The following is a 21198-nucleotide window of genomic DNA, read 5'->3' as shown; positions in this document are numbered from 1 at the left end:
GCCTCATTCTACAGTGTATGTAGTACCGATACCAATTTAAAGGTCAACAAAATAACTGTTTACAAGCTCATTCTTAAATTAGAAGACTCCACCAGTTTTCCATTTGGTTCCCGCAGTAGAGAGGAAGGCAGGGAACCCCCTCTGACTGACCAATATTGAAGCGATAGATCTTTACATCGGCGAAGACCCGCATTGCAACCTGTAGTCGGCACTGTTGTAATTCTCAGGCTGCTGCAAAGGAAGGACCAAGTCGGTGGTAGTGGAAGAGGTTGCCTTACCCCAGTCAAAGCACCAGAGTCACTGACTGCATAGGAACCGCCCCACTCATTTCACAAGGATGGCTTCTTTAACCCCTCTGTATTAAGATATTGACCTGAGGAGATGTGAAATGTAAAGGTAACACTCCAGACCCTGAACACAGGAAACACTCCAGGACCAAACCCTGCCTGTTAACCACCAAAATACCAGGGTACTTGACAGCCGCGGTCGGTAGTAGGGGTTCCTGCAGGGCGGTGACGTCGGGAGGGGGAGGGGCAGGGTGGGGGGTAGCAAACTATGGATTATGGAGGTTTACAGGTAAGTAAACATATAAATTAATAAAACTAATTTCGTTGCGTGCACTGCATCCCCAAATGCGATGCAGTGCACGCAACGAAATTCGTTTTATTAATTTATATGTTTACTTACCTGTAAACCTCCATAATCCATAATTTACTACCCCCCACCCTGCCCCTCCCCCTCCCGACGTCACCGCCCTGCAGGAACTTCTACTACCGACCGCGGCTGGTACTTGAGTATTGTCAAAACATATTCCAGTGATTGACATTCTTAAAAGAAAACAAATCTTACATTTCCTCCTTATGTAGAGGCTCACAAGTATTTGCTATAGAGAGGCAGCCACTCTCTATAGCAAATTCCTTAAGCAGAGTAAGATGGGTAATCAAAGTGGGTTGTGGAATATATGGCGTGGCAACATAGGCATGCTATCTTTTGCCTCCTCTGTGCATGACAGGGGTTCAGAACACGTAAAGTTGGACCGGTCAGGATAGTTGAACACAAGTGCATTGTATCATTACGACCTGCTGAAACCATTTTCAAATTCTCAACATGTTTATACATTTGCTCTGGTGTGTGTCCGTTTATGTCTTGCTAGGGTAGATGAGTCAACAAATCGCATCTGACATATGTTACACACAAAGGGTTTCTCACCTGTGTGCATTCGCTGGTGTTTGATAAGATGTGGTAACTGTCTGAAACTGTTTCCACAAATGGTACAGGTGTAAGGTTTTTCACCAGTATGTATACGTTTGTGCGTTATTAAGTTTGCCATGACACTGAAGCACCGCCCACATTCACTGCACGCATAGGGTTTCTCACCGGTGTGTATTCTTTGATGAATCGTTAATGACCTTGTATATCTGAAACTTTTCCCACACACTCTACACATAGAGTTTGCCTTTCCCCCTCTTTTCCTTTTTGTTTTGTTATGTGTCGGCTGGCTGAGGCTTTTCTCACATTCACTGCATATATTCTGCTGCTGTGTGAGCGAGTTTGATGAGTGGCTGAAATATTTTCCACATTGACTGCAAATGTAAAGTTTCACCCCAGTTTGCATTTTCTTCTGTTGGCTGACGATGGCCGATTCAGTGGAATTTTGCTTAGTGTCGATCACTGTCTCACTCCGTAATCTTTTGGTTAATGGCTGCCCCACACTGCTGTGCTGCTTGTTGAAGCCATCACTGTTCGCGTGTCTGTATGTTAACGCTCCAGTATCATTTTCATGGTGTTTGGTGTGAACGGATTTGGGGTCATCATTTCCTCCACACTCGATCTTGCCAGCAATCTCACAGTCACTTGCCTGTTCTTGCTTCACAGAATTTTCATTGGTGTTGGCACCTCAAAAATAAGAAACACTGTCACTTACATATCAAATTACTAAAATCTTGTCATATTATTGATGTCTTTATCACCAACGAACTTGTCCACTGCTTCAAGCTAAAAGGAAACGCAACACTTCCAGAAAAAAAAGAGGCTTTAACTTGTTTAAGAATCACAACCAACCATTATCTGAATTTGGAAACACATTCAATTTCCGGCATTCTCCTACACAGTTATTTCACCAGTATTGGTTATAAACCCTTTAAACCTAGCTCTGCAGTATTGTTTTTACAACATTCATATGAAGATTTGAGCATGTCACAACACCCACTTGACACCAAATCATAGAAAAGACCTCTGTTCACCTCCGAAGGGATCCAGTCATTTATGTTACTCTATGCAAAAAAATCATAAAGCTCACTCCTTTTCTCAACCCTTTTCTGGAGAAGCTCTATAACAATGATTACTGGCAGGGAAAGATATTTTGGTCCCTCAACAGTACCTTAACAATAAATCGTTTGCACCAAAGCTATCCCAGATTATGTATTTTTATTCTATACGGACAGACAATTAGATTAGTCACTGTGGGACAACTTTGAGGAACGAGACAGACTTTAAAGAAGATGCCCTCAGAACACATGGCAACTTAGCACATGCCATCTCACCTCACTCTACAGAAACCAGGAAATGGAAAACATTTCAGTGTGCAGAATTTACTGTACTGACATTACGAAAGAACAGTTGACTCAAATAATCGATTTTGCAGAAAGTTGGCACGAAGTTGTCCTTTCTGGCTTTTTACCAGGGTTCTCCTGGAGCTTTTGACCAAGGGCGGAAAAGGCCCAACTGCTCTGAGATGTAATTCTGCAGAATACCCAAAATGGAACAAAGTACAATAATAATAATAATAATAATAATAATAATAATAATAATAATAATAATACGGAATTTTATAAAAGCGCGAACAGCTACCTCGCGAGGAGGTGTCCCGGCGCTACAAGAACAAGATATTTTTTGACCAAGGGGGCTAGGGGTGTTGGCGTCTAGCGTCTAGGGACTGCAATCTGAACACGGTTGTTGGATCGGAGAGAGCGAGCTTGGGTGTATCTTGGCAGTCGGGCTTTCAGATAGTTTGGGCAAGTGCCATACAATGATCTGAAGGCCAGTGTAAGTGCCTTAAACTTTATTCTGTTTGCTACTGGTAACCAATGAAGTGAGAGAAGATGCGGAGAGACCGAGTGCTTGAAAGGGATCCGCATAAATAGTCTCGCAGCCGCATTTTGGACCAGTTGCAGTCGCTGTATATGGTATTTTGGTAAGCCCAGATACAGGCCGTTAGCGTGATCCAGCCTAGATGTCACTGTGGCATGGATTACTGTTTTTCGGCAGCTTACTGGTAAGAGTCGCAGAATCTTACGGAGATTCCTCAGCTTACACTGACAGCAGCCAACTATTTGCTGGATGTGCGATGCAAAGGACAGACTGTCATCCCACCGCACTCCCAGATTTTTTGCCGAGTGGCTAGGCGAGGGGGCTTGTCCCATCTCTGCCGGCCACCAGAGATCAGATGGAGGAGGGGGGCCTTTGCCGAAAAAGATCACTTCCGTCTTGTTAGCGTTAAGTTTTAGTTTATTTGTGTTCATCCAGCAAGCCACATCTTGGAGACAGCCCTTGAAGCTTAAAAAGGACGCCTCCGACACTTCTGAATACGGAAACACCAGTTGGGTGTCATCGGCATATGAAATTGCCTTGACCCCCCAGTTGGCAATCAGCGTGAAGAGTGGAGCCAGGTAAATATTGAACAAAAGTGGGCTAAGAGCCGATCCCTGGGGGACGCCGCAGCTGAGAGCCTTTGGTGTTGAAGAGACAGTCCCTAGCGCCACCTTCTGTATTTGTATTTTGTGGGGTATTTATAGAGCGCGACGTTCGCTCCGGAGGGAGCATCTTGGCGCTAGGGAACCTAAGTGAGCCAGTCCAAGAGGATTAGATGGAAGCTTTGGAGTGATCGTCCGGGAGATTAAAGATCCAGGTCTTTAGCAGTTTTCGAAAAGGTTTTTCCTGGGTTTGTTGTCTGAGGGTTTTGGGTAGTTTGTTCCAGGCTTTAGTTGCAAGGAAGCTGAGGGTCTTCTCACCCTTCGTTTTCAGATTGTATTTGGGGAGAAGAATGAGGTTGTCGTTGGTTGAGCGAAGGTGACGGCTGGGCAGGTAGTGGGGGAAGCGTTTGGTGAGGTATTTAGGGCCTGTTTTGTTGTAGGCACGAAAGGCTATGATCAGGATCTTGAAGAGAATCCTTTTGTGAAGGGGGAGCCAGTGAAGTGAACGAAGTGCTGCAGAAATAGAGGATCTGCGGGGAAGGCCCAGGACAAGACGGGCGGCTGTGTGTAGTACGCTCTGCAGTTTTTGGATGGTGTTCTTTTTGGCTCCTGCGAGCAAGCCGTTGCAGTAGTCCAGTCGCGAGATTATGAGTGCTACTGTCACCGTCTTTCTGGCATCGATGGGAAGAAAGTCAAAGAACTTTCTCATGGATCTGATCATTCCAAAGCATTTGCCTGCGACGGTTCTGGCATGCTGATCGAAGGAGAGGTCGGAGTCAAAGGTAACGCCGAGGTTCCTGGCCGACGAAACTGTCTGGGGGGGGGCAACAGAATTGTCCGGCCACCAAAGTGCTGGACAAAAGGAGATATTTGTACCGATCGGAAGGATCTCCGTTTTGCTCGAATTGCATTTAAGGTGGTTATTGTCCATCCATCGAAATACTTCGGTCAGGCAGTGTTTTAGGTTGAGTTCAGCTTTGGTAGATAGTTTGTCCAATGGCACAATGAGCTGAGTGTCATCGGCATAGGAGGTAACAGGTATGCCGAATGATTCTATTAGATTAAGGAGGGGAATGAGGTAAACGTTAAAGAGGAGAGGGCTCAGGATGGAGCCTTGCGGGACACCTGAGGAGACAAGTTTGTCTTTGGAGTGTCTTCTGTGTTCTCTGGGTCAGATACGACTGTATCCACCCCAGTGCCTGGTCCTGGATGCCTAACTCCGCTAGTCGTGACAACAGTTTAGCGTGGTCGACAGATCCAGGAGCACCAGCATCGCTGAGTCTCCTGAATCCATCGACCACCTCAATGACTCTGCCACCTCAATTAGTGCTCTCAGTGCTGAAGCCGGGTCTAAAGCCTGATTGCGTCTCGTGTAATATTTTATTATCTTCAATGAATTTATTCAGTTGGCGCTGGATTAGTTTCTCAAGCATTTTGCCTGGTGCTGCCAGCAAAGAAATCGGACGAAGATTGCTAAGGTCCTAGGGGTCCCCATTTGGTTTTTTCTTTAGCGGGAGGAGAGTGGCATGTTTCCAAATATTCGGGAACACCCCGGAGGAGATGGACATATTCCATATTTGCTGAATAGTGGGAGCCACAAAATCAGCTATGGTGTTCCAGAGTTTAGAAGGGCAGGGGTCGTCAGGTGATCCTGACTTACATCGACTTAGTTCTTGCGTAACCGTGTTTAGAGCTATCGGCTCAAATTGTGTCAAGGTAGCGCAATCCGACATTTTACCAGCCAGGTCCGTTTTTACCGTTTTCTTCTCTGGCCCAAAGGACTCATAGACTTGTTTAATTTTTGAGTCAAAGAAGTCAGAGATGCTGTTGCACAGCGTGGTCGACGGGGGAACCTCCCTCTCAACACACCTGGGTTTGAAGAAAGACGGTACTATTTTAAAGGTTTCTCTGCTCGAATGTTCAGCTTGTTGAATAGAATCAGCGTAGAACTGGTTTTTTGCCTTTCTAATAGGCTTATGCAGTTTTTTGGATGCTTCCTTGTATCGGACTTTATCTGGGGGTCCGTAATTTAACCTCCAAAGCCGCTCCAGCCTTTTGCAATCAGATTTTTGTATTCTGAGGTCCTGAGAGAACCAGGGAGCGGACGGGGAATCACGTTTGGATATTGCGTGTGATGCTGGTGCAATGGATGACACCATATTTCCGACCCAGTCATTAAGTAGCTGTGCGTCAATTTCGACATTTGAGGTGAGGGTAGGTGTGTTCTGGGCAAGAACTGGTCCCATCGTAGCGGGGACTAACTTCTTCCATTGTCTCTTCACGAAAGAGCACTTGCTTGTCACAGGTTTGTCAGCCGCTAACTTTAGTTGAAATGGAATCAGAGAGTGGTCTGACCATACCAGCGGCAACGGAGTCTCTGCCATCACGTTGTCAATATTAGAAAATATTAAGTCAAGCGTGTGGCCCGCTCTGTGCGTGGGGCCCTTGTTGAGGAGTCTTAGATTGGCTGTATTTAATGTGGACCTCAGTATTTCTGCAGGGACACTTTCCTCCCTATCCATATGAATATTAAAGTCACCAACGACGCGAAATTGAGGGTGAAGGAGGGAGCTCTGGATGATAATATCCATCAAAGTGGTCAGGTGGGGCTCCTCCCCCCCCCAGGAGGGCGGTAAATAATTAGTCCCGTTAGAGATAGTTGAGGTCCCACCTGAAAACAGAAGTGTAGTCCCTCTAGTCCCTGAATAAGAGTAGGGGTTGAAGATGTGAGTATGAGCTGCTCTTTAAATATGACAGCCACACCCCCACCCCTTTTTTCGCCTATCCGGTTGGAGAAGCATATTTTATACCCAGAGGGTACAGCCAGTGCAATGGCGGTCATGTTGTCCTCATTGAGCCAAGTTTCTGTTAGAAACAGCGCATCCCACTGATGCCCTTCCAGTAGCAGCCAGATGTCGTCTGCATGCTTAGCAAGGGATCTGCAATTCAGAAGGCCCGCTCTGAGGTCTCTGTTGACCGGTGGTTTGGGTTTAATCAACCCCTCCACCTTCCAGCCATCTGGCATTCCTAATAGTATCCCACAAGCCCCACAAGCCTGAGGGAGGGTGGTAGTCCCAAGGTCGGTCCTGTGAGCGCAGGCGTCAGCCGTGGTATTTAGAGACCACAGGTTTTCCCGCGACCGCACGATTCTGCCCTTATGTGCCGCCTCACCGCCAGCATGCCCGGCCGCGGTTTGGTCGCGGACGGGCGCAGACGGGCTTGCCTTAGGCGCGCCAACGTCGCGCCCACTGCGCTCGTCCGCTGCGCGTCCGGAAGATGCACATGTTAAGTAGGAAGTGAGTGATAGGAGGGGGCGTGGCCTGATGTTAGTGGGCGTGGCCTCTGTGTCCCGGGGAATGGCGGCAACACAATCAAGTATCCCGCGGCAGCGTTCTCAACTGCAGCGCGGTAGTGCCCAAGGGAGAGTGAAGGTAGGAATTGTATTAAAATCACAACAGTACAATCAATTTTTAAAAAGTGCAGCGATGCGTCTCTCCCGGCTTCCGCCTCAGGAGGTTAAATGTTCTGAAACCGTTGGTGTACGCACGCTTAATAAATGCTTTTAACATAACACTGTGGATAAATACATTTTTTCAGCCATTTCTGAGAGTAATTAAAATTCTGGATAGATGAAAACTGGATTTTTAGTATGAATTTTTTTTTAAAAGTTTCAAGGTTCGTTATTAACCATCTTAAATGCTCAGTCTCAATTAGGGATTTTCTTCTTAAAGGAAAACATGTTGTAGTGTGCTGTCCTCGCGCGCCCCTCGCGAGTGGACTTTCCGTGGTGTGTTGTCTCCCGCTGCCAGTTAGCGCAAGCCGCTCTGAGAGTTGACAGTTTGTAATGACAGTTGAGAATGGTTTTACCGGGACAGCGCTGTGCTTGCACGCATGGCTGCGCACCGTCTGTGGGATCATATCAGCTATTCTTAAATAAACAGAATGTACCGAGATGCCTGTGTTCTGTCTTCACTACATTCTTGGTGGCAATATTCTATTTCAGAATTCATTGTTTACAATTTAACGCTATATCTCCATACCATGTGTAATTGTAATGCAATGTAGTTAAGTTTTCTGTATCCCTTAAACCTTCTTCAGTCTTTATTTTACATTTGGGGTGGACATTCATCCCTCACCTATTCCTTATGCAAGCAGTTAACCCACCACCTCCGTTTCTTGACTCATCTGGTGAACCTCCCATTAAGTGGCGATATTTGCTCGATGCCTTTGAAACCTATTTAGGCGTTATAGGGGCACACAGGTTTAGACCCGAAAGAAAGAAGTTCTTACTGTTACATTCCCTAGGATTTGAAGGGAGGGCCACACTCAAACACTTACCTGATGCTGTGGGCGGTGATAATGAAGAACTTGATGAATATCAGAGTACTATTAAAAAGTTAACTTGCAGATATGATGTCCAGCCAAGTATTGTTGTATTATGGCACAAATTCTCCAAAAGGGTACAGAAGAACCCATGAAGATGTAGACACATACATCAATGCCCTTAGAAAGATGATTGCAGATTGTAAATTCGAAACATTTAGTGAGCAGTTGGTACGTGACCAGTTTATAAGCCATTGCACAGATTGAACGATTAGACAAAGGCTTCTGTCCCTAGGGAATCCCTCTCTTGAGGAGTCCATTTGCATCGCCAAAAGCATGGAAACTTCACAAGTCTCAGTGAAGGAACTGGAAAACAAAACAGTTGAGGTTGTAACCCTAGTTTGCATTACAAATTAAAAAAGAGAGAAACCTCCCAGAATAGTTTTTTTGAGAATAACAGACATATGCTTTAGGTGCAATAACCCTGTACACTCCAAAAACAACAGACCATGTCCTGCAATAAATGTGGTCTGCCGGTCTTGTGGGAAAGTTGGCCATTTTTCTTAAGAGTGTCAGGGACACAAAAGAGAAAATTTCAGAATAGGGCATGTCAAAGACACCAGTGACAGTGACAATGACGATCCCTTGTCAGTAAGGGAAGATAGGATTCTAGTAGTCACAGAAAGTGAAATCAAGAGTGTGTAGACCCCTATGCCAACATATTGGTAGGAGAAAAGAAGTTGCGTCTTCTTGTTGGCTCAGGTGCACGCATCACCATGATTTCTGAGTCACTTTTTACAGCTAATTGGGGTGAAAGACAGTTATTGCCGCCAGATCGCGCTCATGTGTCCTACGAAGGGCGTAAGATCGATCTCCTAGGCTATTTTGAAGACATCATGGAGTGTAAAAGTAGGTGCATTCAAGGTAAAATCTATGTAGCCATACAAGGTTTTAACATTTTAGGGTGGTTTCACCAACGTTTGTTCAACATGATGTTGTGTCCTGGTGCCAAAGAACAGGTTTTAGCCATACGCGATTCCACCCAGGTTGAAGAACTATTGAACAACTTTCCCAAAGTTTTCTCCGGTGAACTGGGAAAAATTAAAGGCTTCAAACATAAAATTAAAGTGAGAGATGTTGCGATACCTGTAAAAAACAAGATGAGAAGCATACCCTTCAGCATAACAGAGGATCTCGAGAAAGATCTCATAACATTGTGCAACAGAAGAGTGATCGAACGCGTTGAATCCTCAGACTGGTTATCCCCACTAGTCCTAGCGCGCAAAAAGAACAACAAACACAGAATTTGCATTGACTTGGGCCGTCTAAATAAGGAGAAATGGGTTGACTCCCACCCTCTACCCAACAACTCCGAAATGTTGGGCATGGTTGCGGGAGCTAAGTTCATATCACCAGGTTGAACTCGACAGAGATTAACACCATCTCACTGCGTTCAACTCACCTTCAGGCATGTTCCAATTCTATTGTATGCCATTTGGACTGGCTTCAAGCCTTCAGGTTTCAGCGCCTCATTGTCAATCTTCTTAGAAGGATCAAAAATGTCACCATCTTCCAAGAGGACGTCCTTATACACGCCACTGACCAGTCTACACACGATGAGACATTGCATCAAGTACTATCCACATTTCAAGAGCAGGGGGGTTGTCCTAAAACGTGCCAAATGAGAGTTCTCCAAAAGCTCGGTGGAATACCTTTGTCACACAAGCTCGAGTGCTGGTGTAATACCCAAACCAAGTCTGGTTCAAGCCATTTTGGACGCATCTCCTCCCAACGACAAAACAGGAGCGAAGTTGTTACTAGGATGGACTGAGTTCTATTCTTGGTTTATTCCCGATTATGCCACGAAAGTACGCCCCATTTCCAACTTGCAAAAACATGAAACTGTTTTTGCATGGGATGATGAATGTAGAATCGCTTTTGATTGGCTAAAAACACAACTCATCAAGGTTGAGGCATTGAAACCTTTTAACCCATCAGTACATTGCACATTAACTGTTGATGCCAGCTGTTACGGTCTTGGTGCTGTCCTGACCCAGCAGGTGGGCACCCAAGAACACACAATAGGGTTTGCATCTAGGGTACTAAGAGACACAGAATCATACTACTCAGTCATCGAAAAAGAACTGCTTGCATGTTGGTGGGCCATTGAAAAATTCAAATGTTACCTATGGGGTAGGAATTTCACCCTACAAACTGACCACAAACCTCTAGTAGCCATCGCAACACCACGCCCCGCATAGCAAGACTTGCTTCAAAGCTCCTCCAATTCCATTTTGACATTGTACGCATCCCAGGTGGGAAGAATGTACGTGCTGATGCACTTTCACGCTTGCCTCCCATTCCCAATATGCCAGAGGCTAGCGAAAGACCTAATAGCGATGATGAACATGAGGACTGTATAGTTGCTGCTGTAGAATTACAACACATTTGTTCTTTAAGTGAAAATAAGTGGAATGCTGCCACGCACAATGATGAGACATTGAAATGTGTTAGAAAATACATTGCTGAAGGTTGGCCTAAAGAGAAGAGCTTAAAGTTGATGTACAACCTTAAGTAAAAATCTGTGATGAATTATCTGTTGAAGATGGGATTATCTTCAGGCTAGAGAAAATTGTACCTTCTTTTGAGCTCAGGAATATCCTCTTGACCAAAGCTCACGAAGGACATCTGGGTGCTACACCCACCAAACGCAGAGTACATGAAAAGTTCTGGTGGCCCCAAATGGACAGAGGCATTGACACCTTAGTCCAAGATTGTACTATTTGTGCAGGTAGTGACAAGACCCTACGCGTCTCCAACCCGCCGCTCACACCCATTCTCCTTCCTGACAATCCCTGGGAGAAACTGGGCATTGACGTACTGGGTCCCTTCCATACCATACCCCATCAGACTCAGTTCGCCATCATCTTAGTTGACTATTACTCGAAATGTCCGGAAGTAAAATTTGTAGCCAAAGTTAACTCCAAAGAAAATGGCCGGAAGTCAAAATTGTAGGCAAAGTTGACTCCAAAGAAAATGGCCGGAAGTCTAATTTGTAGCCAAAGTTGACTCCAAACAAATCCTCTACTTCATGAAGGAGGTTTTCATGCAGGAGGAATTTCCCAAGACTGTTATTTCTGACAACTGTGTGCAGTTTATATCTGCCGATGTTGAACAATTCCTCAGAGAATCTTCAATCAAACACCTCAACAGCTCTCTCTATCATCCTCAGACTAATGGGCTAGTAGACAGGCTTAACAGAGTCATTGGGGATTGTATACGGTGGGCTATTTCTCACAACAAGGATATACCTACTGCTGTAAGAACCATGCTGTGATTCTACAGAACCATGCCGCACACATCCACCGGCGTTTCTCTTTTTGAATTACTCAAAGGCAGGAAGGCCTGCTCCGATTTTAGACCAGCATGGATGTCCAAGTGGTTGAAACGTAAGACCCCTGCCCACAAACTTGATGTGATGGTTAGAAACAAAGTTAGCGACGTACAATCCAAACAAAAGACATACTTTGACGCAAGGAAACATTTCTCCAACAGTAAGTTCGCAGTAGGTGACATGGTGAAGATAAAGAAACAAGGTTTTGTAAAGAAAGGTGACTCCAAGTTCAGTGAACCTGTTTGTATTCAGAAAATCTGTGGCAGTGCTGTTTGTGTCAATCTGCGGTATTGGTGGAACATGAACAAGATTGTTAAAGTCAATGACAAGTTTTGTGATAGTCACACCCAATGTTTTGATACTGTCTCAGTGCATCCCTCTGGTGCAAGACACAGTGATTTGGATGTTGCTAACAACCCTCTTGTTTCCCCCAGGAGGAGTGGCAGAGATATCAGACTGCCTGCTAGGTTCAGGTAATTTTCCCCCTGTGAGAAGTTGGCCTGATGTATGATGTCACTAGTTCTAGTGTACACCTTATATCAGTCCAAACAACCCTTATGGTGATTGGTTGTAAAGTCAACCTTATAGACCAGCTATCCTAGTGGTAGCATGGACAAGAGCAGTCTTAGGCTAAACTCTGAATGGCATGTGAAGCCAGCTGTGATACCATATATAATCCCTTGAATACCAAATGAAAGGACACCACAACAGATATATATATATATATAAAATAAAGTGTATTTATTCTAGTCAAACCCTCAGCACTCTTTATGAGATTCGAGGTAAGTACAACACAGTCTTATTCAAGCATACATTAAGTCACACAGGTAAGTTATACAGTTAGGCCCTAGGGGCCACGCAAACCATATACTAAAGAAGTGGTATAAGGACCACTGTCACGGAAATAGAATAGGCCTAGGCAATCGCTGGGACTACACTACACTACCAACAGTTAGGAAGTGGGAGGCCCACGGGATTCAGGTGCAGAGTGGAAACACTCACGCGTAAAAGTCGATAGAATCACTAGCAGTTAGAAATAAGCAGTTTTAGGACACTTCTGGAGTAGCTAGAAGGAACGCGTTACTTACCTGTAACTGCGGTTATCCAGTATTGGTATCTTTCATAGATTCACATGCCTGAATCATTCCCCGTCGTCGGGATGGGAGTCACCGGTAAATAACAAAGCAATGTCTAGAAGACATATAGAGTAACAGGCCCCAAAGGGCCCTAGCTTAGAAAGCTATCCACGTCCTTATGTAAAAAGGACCAAAGTTTGGCCAGTAGCCAATCAGCTAGCACCACCTTCTAGAACCCTCCTGGAAGGAGCCCTAGTCCCTCAGATTTTCGTAAGCACAGTGCTAAGTAGTTGTATCACTGAGAGATCCAAGAGAGCCCTTCCAGGGGAGGTGGGTGGGTTGCATGTGAATCTATGAAAGATACCAATACTGGATAACCGCAGTTACAGGTAAGTAACGCGTTCCTTATCCAGTATTAGGGTATCTTTCATAGATTCACATGCCTGAATCAGAATAGTAAGCAATACAAAGCACATTTTGGCAGGCACAGTAAATATACAGTCACTAGATAATAACATATTCATGTGAAAGATAAAGTATCAAAGAACCATAACCTAGGTAATGCCAACATAACAGTGTGAAATGTGCGTAAAGAGACCAGGATGGTGGGATGAAAAAGGAAAGGGCTCACCTCTATTGAAATAGATGACGGAGTACAGCTTGCCCCACTGCAGCATCCTTCATGATCTCCGTGTCCAGGCAGTAATGCCTGGTGAATGTATGCGGCGTCTTCCATGTGGCCGCTCTACAAATATCCACCATGGACACTCCTGCAAACAGTGCCATGGAAGTAGACATCGCCCTTGTAGAATGGGCACGAACTGCTGATTGCAGTGGACGTCCTGCCTGTTGGTGACAGAAGGTTATGGCTGAAGAGATCCAGCGGGAAATGCTCTGTTTTGTGAGCGGTAGTCCTTTTCTAGGCCTACTGTATGCCACAAAAAGTTGATTAGACTTCCGAAATGTTTTAGTCCTTTCAATGTAAAATTTGAGGCAGCGCTTAACATCTAATGAATGAAGAGCCTTTTCTGCCCCTGTGTGTGGATTCGGGAAGAATGAACGTAGTATGATAGGTTCATTGAGGTGGAACTGAGTCGGAACCTTAGGGATAAATTTCGGATTCGTCCGAAGAATGACCCTGTCCCGTTTGAACTGAATGAAAGGGTCCTGGATTGAGAACGCCTGTAGTTCTCCAACCCCGTCTTGCCGAGGTAAGGGCCAGCAGGAGTGCAAGCTTCCAGGAGACATACTTAAGATCTGCTCTGTGGATTGGCTCAAACGGGTGATTGATGAGCTGAGCCAAAACCGTGTTAAGATGCCAAGCCGGTGGTACAGGCTTCACTGGAGGAAAAGTTCGAAACAGCCCTTTAAGAAATTGTTTGATAAGCCTGTGAGACCACAAAGATGGACCTGTAGAGGACCTCCGAAAGAGAGATATCGCCGCTAGGTGTACTTTGATGGAGGCATGAGCTAGACCGGATTTTGCGAGATGTAGGAGATACAGTAAAATCTGCTCCGGGGTTGAAGAAAGAGGGTGCAAGCCGTTTGTTTTGCACCATATGCAGAATCGTTTCCATTTCAGTGAATATGTCTTGTTGGTGCTATCCGCTCGAGCTCGAGCTAGGATTTGTCTGCAATCCGGAGGAATGTCTAAGCCCTGGAATTCTCTGTACTCAGGAGCCATGCCGATAACCTGAGAGACGCTGGATCCGGATGCTGAACCTGTTGATTGTGCAGCGTTAGCAGAGATGGAAACGGGTGCAGTTTGATTGGAGGTTCCAGGGAGAGGATGTGAAGCTCCGTGAACCAGTGCTGCCGTGGCCAAGCTGGGGCTATCAATATCAGAGTACAGGGCTCCACTTAAATCTTCCGTAACACCCTGGGAATTAGGGGAAACGGCGGAAAGGCGTACGCAAAGACGTTGCACCATGCTATCGAAAAGGCATTCCCCAGAGACCCTTGTTGGGGATGCCAGCTTGCAAAGTGTTGGCATTTGGCGTTGATCTGGGTGGCGAATAGGTCCAGAGAAGGGGTGCCCTATTGAACGAAGATGCTGTTGAGGACTTGTTGGTCCAGTTCCCACTCGTGGCAAGTTGACTGCCGTCTGCTGAGGGAATCTGCCAACACGTTGTGGACGCCTGGCACATAATCTGCTCGCAGAGAGATGTTGTGAGTGAGTAGCCAACTCCAGATTTTTTGTGATTCTCGAGAGAGCGTCAGCGAGTGTGTTCCTCCCTGCTTGTTCAAATAGTGCATTGTCGTTGTGTTGTCTGTTCTGACAAGCACCATGGAGTTCTTGATTCTTGGGAGGAAAGCCACCAGAGCCAGGTAGACGGCGCGCAGCTCCAGGAGGTTGATATGAAGTGCCCTCTCTGTAGGGGACCATTTCCCACTTATCTGCAGCTCCTGAAGGAAGGCTCCCCAGCCCTTCAGGGAAGCATCCGTGGTGATTATGTGGGGTGCTGCAGGAAGCAAGAAAGGCAAGCCTTTTGAAAGGTTCTGGGGAGACACCCACGATCGTAAGGCCTTCCCGATCGCGAGTGTGACTTGGATGACGTTGTCGAAGGATCCTGTACACTGTACCCATTGATCCGACAGTTCTTCTTGAAGGGGTCGCATATGGAGACGACAATGCGGGACCAAAAGAATGCAAGAAGACATCATCCCGAGAAGGGATTTGAAGAGACGCAGCGACAGCGTCCTTTCGGACATTATCCCGAGAGCCAAAGCCTGCAGCTTGTCCTTCCGTTCCTTCGATGGAAAAGCTTTCCGTAGCACACAGTGTCCAGAGTAGCGCCCAGAAAGTTCATGCGCTGAGACGGCTGAAGGACGGACTTCTCTCGATTGAGCGTTAGGCCTAGTGAATCGAAGAGCGTTAGACAGGCGTTTGAAGACCTGGACGCGCCCTGAAGAGATGGAGACTTGACTAGCCAGTCGTCTAGATAGGGAAAGACCTGATGATGGGGATGGCGTAGGTAGGCCACCACTGGAGCTAGACATTTGGTCAAAATGCGGGGTGCCGATTTGAGGCCAAACGGTAGCACCCGGAACTGATAATGTCTGCCGGCCACCACGAATCGTAGGAATTTCTTGTGGTTGCGATGTATTGGGATATGGAAATAGGCGTCTTGCAGGTCTAACGACACCATATAGTCGTTCGCATTGAGCAGATGTAATACCTCCTGAATGGTGACCATACGAAACGACTGCCGTTTCAGATAGTTGTTCAGATTCTGTAAATCCAATATCGGCCTCCATTTCTTCTCCTTTTTCCTGATAAGGAAGAAGCGGGAGTAGAACCCTTTTCCCCGTTGATTTGTGGGAACTCGCTCTATAGCCCCTTTTTGGAGCATAGTCTTCACCTCCAAGAGTAACAGACGTAGGTTTTTGTGAAGTGTTGGGCGGGGAGGGGTGGGAGGAGGGATTTGTATAAATTCCAGGGAATGGCCGAATTGTACTAATTGTAGGACCCAACGGTCCGTAGTTATTCTTCGCCAATTTTGGAGAAAGTGGGAAATTTTGCAGCCAATCTTGGAGGGTGGCGAGAAGGTGGAGGCCGGCCGTAGTTGTAAGTCATTGGCGTCTGGAGGTTCCCTTTTGCCTTCCACCTTTACCACGAAAGGAGGACTTCGTGTATGTGGATTGTTGCCGCTGTTGATATTGCGGCCGGTGTTGCTGGGAGGAGGAGAAAGAAGAACGTTGGTGGAATTCTCCCCTACCAGAGGATTGACCTCTTCCCTTGGGGCCCCGAAAGGAAGGGTTCCGGAATTGCAAAGCACCCAACGCTCTGGCAGTATCCGTATCTTTTTTAATCCCCTGTAACGCCTCAACAATGTGGGTGCCAAAAAGCAGTTGGCCATCGTAAGGCATGTCCAACACCTTAGTCTGGACCTCCGGTCTGAAGGGGGTTGCCTTTAACCAAGCCTGGCGTCGGAGAACTGCTGCGCCCGCTAATTGCCGGAAGCCAGTAGAAGCACTATCCATTGCACAGTCAATTATTTCCGAGGCCGATCTTTCTCCCTCAAGCAAGATATTTTTTGCATCCTCCTTGGACTCCTCTGGCAGGTCTGCCATGTATAGTGCAATGTCTGCCCACATTTGGCGATTGTAACACCCCAAAAGAGCCAGGGCGTTAGAGGCCCTCACCGTCAAGGCTGACATGGAGGAAAACAGCTTGCCAATGGTGTCTAAGCGCCTGCCCTCCTTATCAGGAGGAGCCATCAATAGAGCAGCCGGGTTGCTTGACCTCCTCTGTGCGGCCTGCGTAATGACCGAATCTGGCTTCGGGTGGCCCGTAAGACAGACCGGAGCTGTGTCCGGCGCTTTATATTTCTTGTCCAGGCGTGGTAACACTGGGGGAACAGAGGAAGGATGTTGCATAATTTTAACTCCCTGTTCCCAAATGTAGTCTATCATTGGTATTGCTCGCACGGACTTTTTACAGGGTTCCTTAAAGTCATAAAGGAAGCAGTCTTGTTGATGCGAGGGCATCGGGATTTGAAAACGCTGGGCCGCTCTCTCTAAAATGTTATGGAAGCTGCCAATATCCTCTGGAGGCGAGTCGGCCGTGGTGGGGGCAGGAGAAGTCGGACAGGGAAGGACATAATCATCCCATTCGTCCTGGGGAGAATGGATCTCCTGAAGTTCTCCCTCTTCGGGCTCGTCCTCTTCTTCTTCATCTGTTGTGGGAGGAAGTGGCGTTGCAATAGGCTCTGATTGCAGCACTAATGGTGGCGGTCTTGTCCTTGGTGTTGGTGGCGCAACTGGTGTTGGAGGCGCCGGCGTCGGAAACCTCTGTTTGTAGTCCGTGATCAGGAATTGGAGGTCCGTGACCAGTGATGCAGGCAGACAAACCATAGAAGGTGGTGGCTGCACATATTGTGGAGGTGGAACCGGTTGGTAATCCTGGTCCAAGTCCTCATAATCAGATGTATCTTGGTATTTGACATGTAGCTGTGAAGGGCTTGTCGCAGCTGGGAACATACTGTCCTCCTCTGAATTTTCCTCCTCGAAAAGCTGAGCAGGTGGCAAAGTAGGGATCCGACTGGGTGATGTAAGGGCCGGTGTTAGTGCCCGTTTGGTGATTTTGAGGTGCACAAATGTATTTGGCGTCTCCGAGTCAATAACTGTCGACGGGCCTGTCGACAGTAGAGGTGTAGGCGGTGTAATAGGCCTATGAGACAGCGTCGACGAGGACAGCGATGGCGGTGTCGTCGTCAGTGAGGAAGACGAGAGTTGTTTCTTCGACGACGACGGCGTCGACGACGGCGTCGACGACACTGGTCTCGTCGACGGTGTTCTGGTCGTCGTCGACGACGACGACGGCCTCGTCGACGGTGTCTTCGTCGACGATGGCGCTGTCGTCGACGATCCTGCTGTCGACTATGTCGTCGGCGGCTTAGCTGACGACGACGACGACTTTTTTATTTTCAGGGTCGACGAGATCATTTTACCAGCCGTCGACGATGGTGTTGTCGTCGTCGACGTGGTCATTGAATGGGATATGACCGTAGATATCGTCGCCGTCGACGAAGTTACAACGACTGCCGTCGATGGATGTCTTTTCGTCGATGAAGCCACCGTCGACGAGGTGGTCGTCGGCGACGGGGCAGAAACTGGCTTCTTAAAAGTAACCTGGACATCTGGAGGAGAGGTGATTCCTGGCATAGACGAGTCCAGAACCTCGGAAGACCTTTTGTGTGGCTTCTTAGGAGGTGGCTGCGACGAAGGGCCTGGAGAGGATGCCCTTGGTCGCTTGCGTGAGGAGTGAGAAGATATAATAGAACTCTCACTCTCCTCAGAGGACACCACAGAGTCCTTGTCCTTCAGCCTTTGTAGCCAGATTAAAAGGCGCCCTTCTCTGTCCTTCAGGGTCTTGGATGAAAAGGTACGACATACCTTGCAATCCTTGGCACTGTGGCTGGGGTACAGACAATAAAGGCAGTCCTTATGCTGATCATCCACGTGGAGTCTTTTCTTCCCACAGGAAGCACAGGATCTGAAGAGTCCTTTCTTAGGAGTATCAGCCATGACAAATCCGAAAGTTTTAAGTAGAAAACACTGGAAAACCAGAAGCAATGAGCAGAGCTCAGTGGAGACTCCCTTAGCACGACGTGCGGTAGAAAATCTGAGGGACTAGGGCTCCTTCCAGGAGGGTTCTAGAAGGTGGTGCTAGCTGATTGGCTACTGGCCAAACTTTGGTCCTTTTTACATAAGGACGTGGATAGCTTTCTAAGCTAGGGCCCTATGGGGCCTGTTACTCTATATGTCTTCTAGACATTGCTTTGTTATTTACCGGTGACTCCCATCCCGACGACGGGGAATGATTCAGGCATGTGAATCTATGAAAGATAGCCTAATACTGGATAAAGTCGAGATCCGGAAACTAGACCCTAGGATAGTCAATACCCTTGTGAGCCCCGAAGTACCCAAGTTACCTAGCCCACGGGCTGCGGGTGCATAGGTGTGAACTTGCGTCGGGTTTCGTCGTGGACTTCTATGGATGCCTGAAGGAAAGTTGCTGACAGGCAGTCAGGGCTGAGCGTCCGGTGGATCCCAAGGCCGGGATCAAGAAGGAAGGGTACCTGCAAGCAGAAGGGACAGAGTCTGGGTCACTAGCCAGTGACCACGTGGAACCAGGAAGGAACCAGGCGATGTCGTGAAGATTGCAGGTGAAGCTTGTCGCAGCAGCCACGGGTACCAGGAGACGTCGAGGACGACTAGGACCAGGAGGCGAGCTGTCCCACGAAGGCTCTTGCTGTCGGCGGCGGCGAAGTCGAACTAGGACTCACCAAGCCTTGGCAAGCGGAACCCACGAAGAATGGAGGACTTGCTTCTGGTGCAGACCAGGAAGGTCTGGGGTGCTTCTCTTTTGCAGAGGAGCGGGAGCCAGTCTGGAGGAGCCAAACCAGCAGTGAAGATTCAAAGGTGTGTCGTCGCAAAGGCTGCTAGCCAACGGGCAAGCAACCGGACAGACGCGGCAAGCAGGAAAATGCAGAAGGGCCCCACGCAGGACTCGTGGAGTGTGGGGGGCTGATCTTCGGTGCAGATGGTGCTTGGGCTTGGGGCTTCTCAATCCCCGGTGCACAACTTCGAGGGTACCTCAGAAGCTGCGCTGGAAGATACTCGCCACTTTTCCCAGGTAGCCGGTCCCACGTCTCTCGTCGCCTCCACGGATCTCAGCTCGGCTGTGGATGTGGATCAGGGTCAGAGAAGTCTGGAAGTCAGGGCTCTGGTCGGGCTCTGCAGTCGGTCTCTCGTAGAACTTCAGCAAAGCAAAGGGTAAGTCTCTTGATGGTGCCTGTTTGCACAGGGTAGCCACTCCTTGGCCACAAGGGAGATTCTTCAGTCTTCTTCTTTCGTCGAATGTCGAAGGTCCAGAGTTTCTGTTCAAATTGCAGGTTCAGGATAATCTAATCTCTTGGGGCCCAGCTACCACACTTCTACTAATCTGGGGGGCTAGGTTGCCTGCTAGGTCACGCCTTATGGGTGGGACCTGGGAGGGGGGTGGTTACACCCCCTTCCCTTTGTCCAGTTTCGCACCAGGACTGGGGCTGGAGTGCCCCAGCACCGGTTTGAACTGGACTATGCATGGGACACCTTGTGTGCCCCAGGCATGTCTCATTCCTTTTAGCCCTCCCTGCCCCAATACACTAAAGTCTGTCTGGGGAGGTGCTAGCACCTCCCCAAGCAGGAAACCTATTGTCCAAGCCTCACTTGCCGGGATCACTCCCAGCAGCAGGAGGTCAGACTCGTGTCTGTGGCAGCAGCATCCATTTTGTGATGCTGAGCCTTTGGTTAGAGTTAAACAGCAAAGTAGGATTTTAACATGTCTCTCCCTCTAGAAGGGAGGAATAATATCCTCATCACCAGAAATGGTATGGGGGTATTATTCCAAAGTGTTAGACACCTTACACGACATGTTTTGATAAAGCCAAACCATAGTTACCATAACCGTTTAAGATTATAAGGCACTTTAAGAGTATATGGTAGGCTATATCATAGAACAGCTATAAGGACATGGTTCCGAAAGCTGCAGACAGGCTCAGCTCATGCTAGAGCACCATCTCACATGTTACCAAGCACTCTGCCTCCAGGATTGTTAAGGCCTGCCATAGGAGTGGCTGATAGGTACACAGGTGTCTATTTTAAGGGTAGATATAGGTATACTATATCTAAGCAAGGGGTGATTACACGACCTTGCCCCAGCTGAGTGATCAGCCAGTTGTGTCTGATTGGAAGGGCCAGGCCAGGGGGGGCATAATACATGCTGCAGCCCCTGGGAGACCTAGGGTACACCTATGCCCTGGGTACCTAGGGTACACTGTACAGGGTCCAATAAGGTGATCCTTACCAATTGTGTATGTACCTAGGGTACATGGAGTCCATTTTAAAGAGAGAGCAGACAGCCTGAGACCCTGAATGGCAGGATCTCAGGCCAACTAAGTCGAAAAACCAGCTAGACACTAGGCAAAAAGTTGGGGGTAACCATAGTCAGATATCCACCTTCCTACACCCCCCATTCTCTCTCTCTCTTTCATTTTCTCTCTCTCTCCTCCTTCCTTCCTTTTTCTCCTGTTCCTTTTTCTTTCTTTAAGGGAAAGAGATATATGTAGTGTGCTGTCCTCCCGCCTGGACATTCCATGGTGTGTTGTCTCGCGCTGCCCGTTGGCGCACGAAACGCTCTGAGAGTTGACAGTTTGTAATGACAGTT

The 21198-nt window shown here is 47.5% G+C and overlaps 1 protein-coding gene across 3 annotated transcripts in view; it reads right to left on the bottom strand.

Annotated features, from left to right (window-relative positions):
- Window positions 1–959: 959 nt before the first annotated feature.
- Window positions 960–21198, bottom strand: part of LOC146856173 (zinc finger protein 14 homolog) — a 93940-nt gene continuing 73701 nt past the window's right edge. For 2 of the 3 annotated variants that reach the window (XM_085654230.1, XM_085654231.1), the window contains one exon: window positions 960–1896. In XM_085654230.1, coding sequence (XP_085510356.1) covers window positions 1112–1896 — 785 coding nt within the window. In that variant the 3' untranslated portion in view covers window positions 960–1111. The remainder of the gene's footprint in view (window positions 1897–21198) is intronic. The other variant, XM_085654232.1, reaches the window with a different exon arrangement.

This window comes from Triturus cristatus, chromosome 4_1 (genome assembly GCF_964204655.1).
Source record: "Triturus cristatus chromosome 4_1, aTriCri1.1, whole genome shotgun sequence".
In the NCBI taxonomy this organism is placed as follows: domain Eukaryota; kingdom Metazoa; phylum Chordata; class Amphibia; order Caudata; family Salamandridae; genus Triturus; species Triturus cristatus.
Note: the sequence above shows the minus strand (reverse complement) of the source record. Positions and strands in the feature narration are given on the sequence as shown.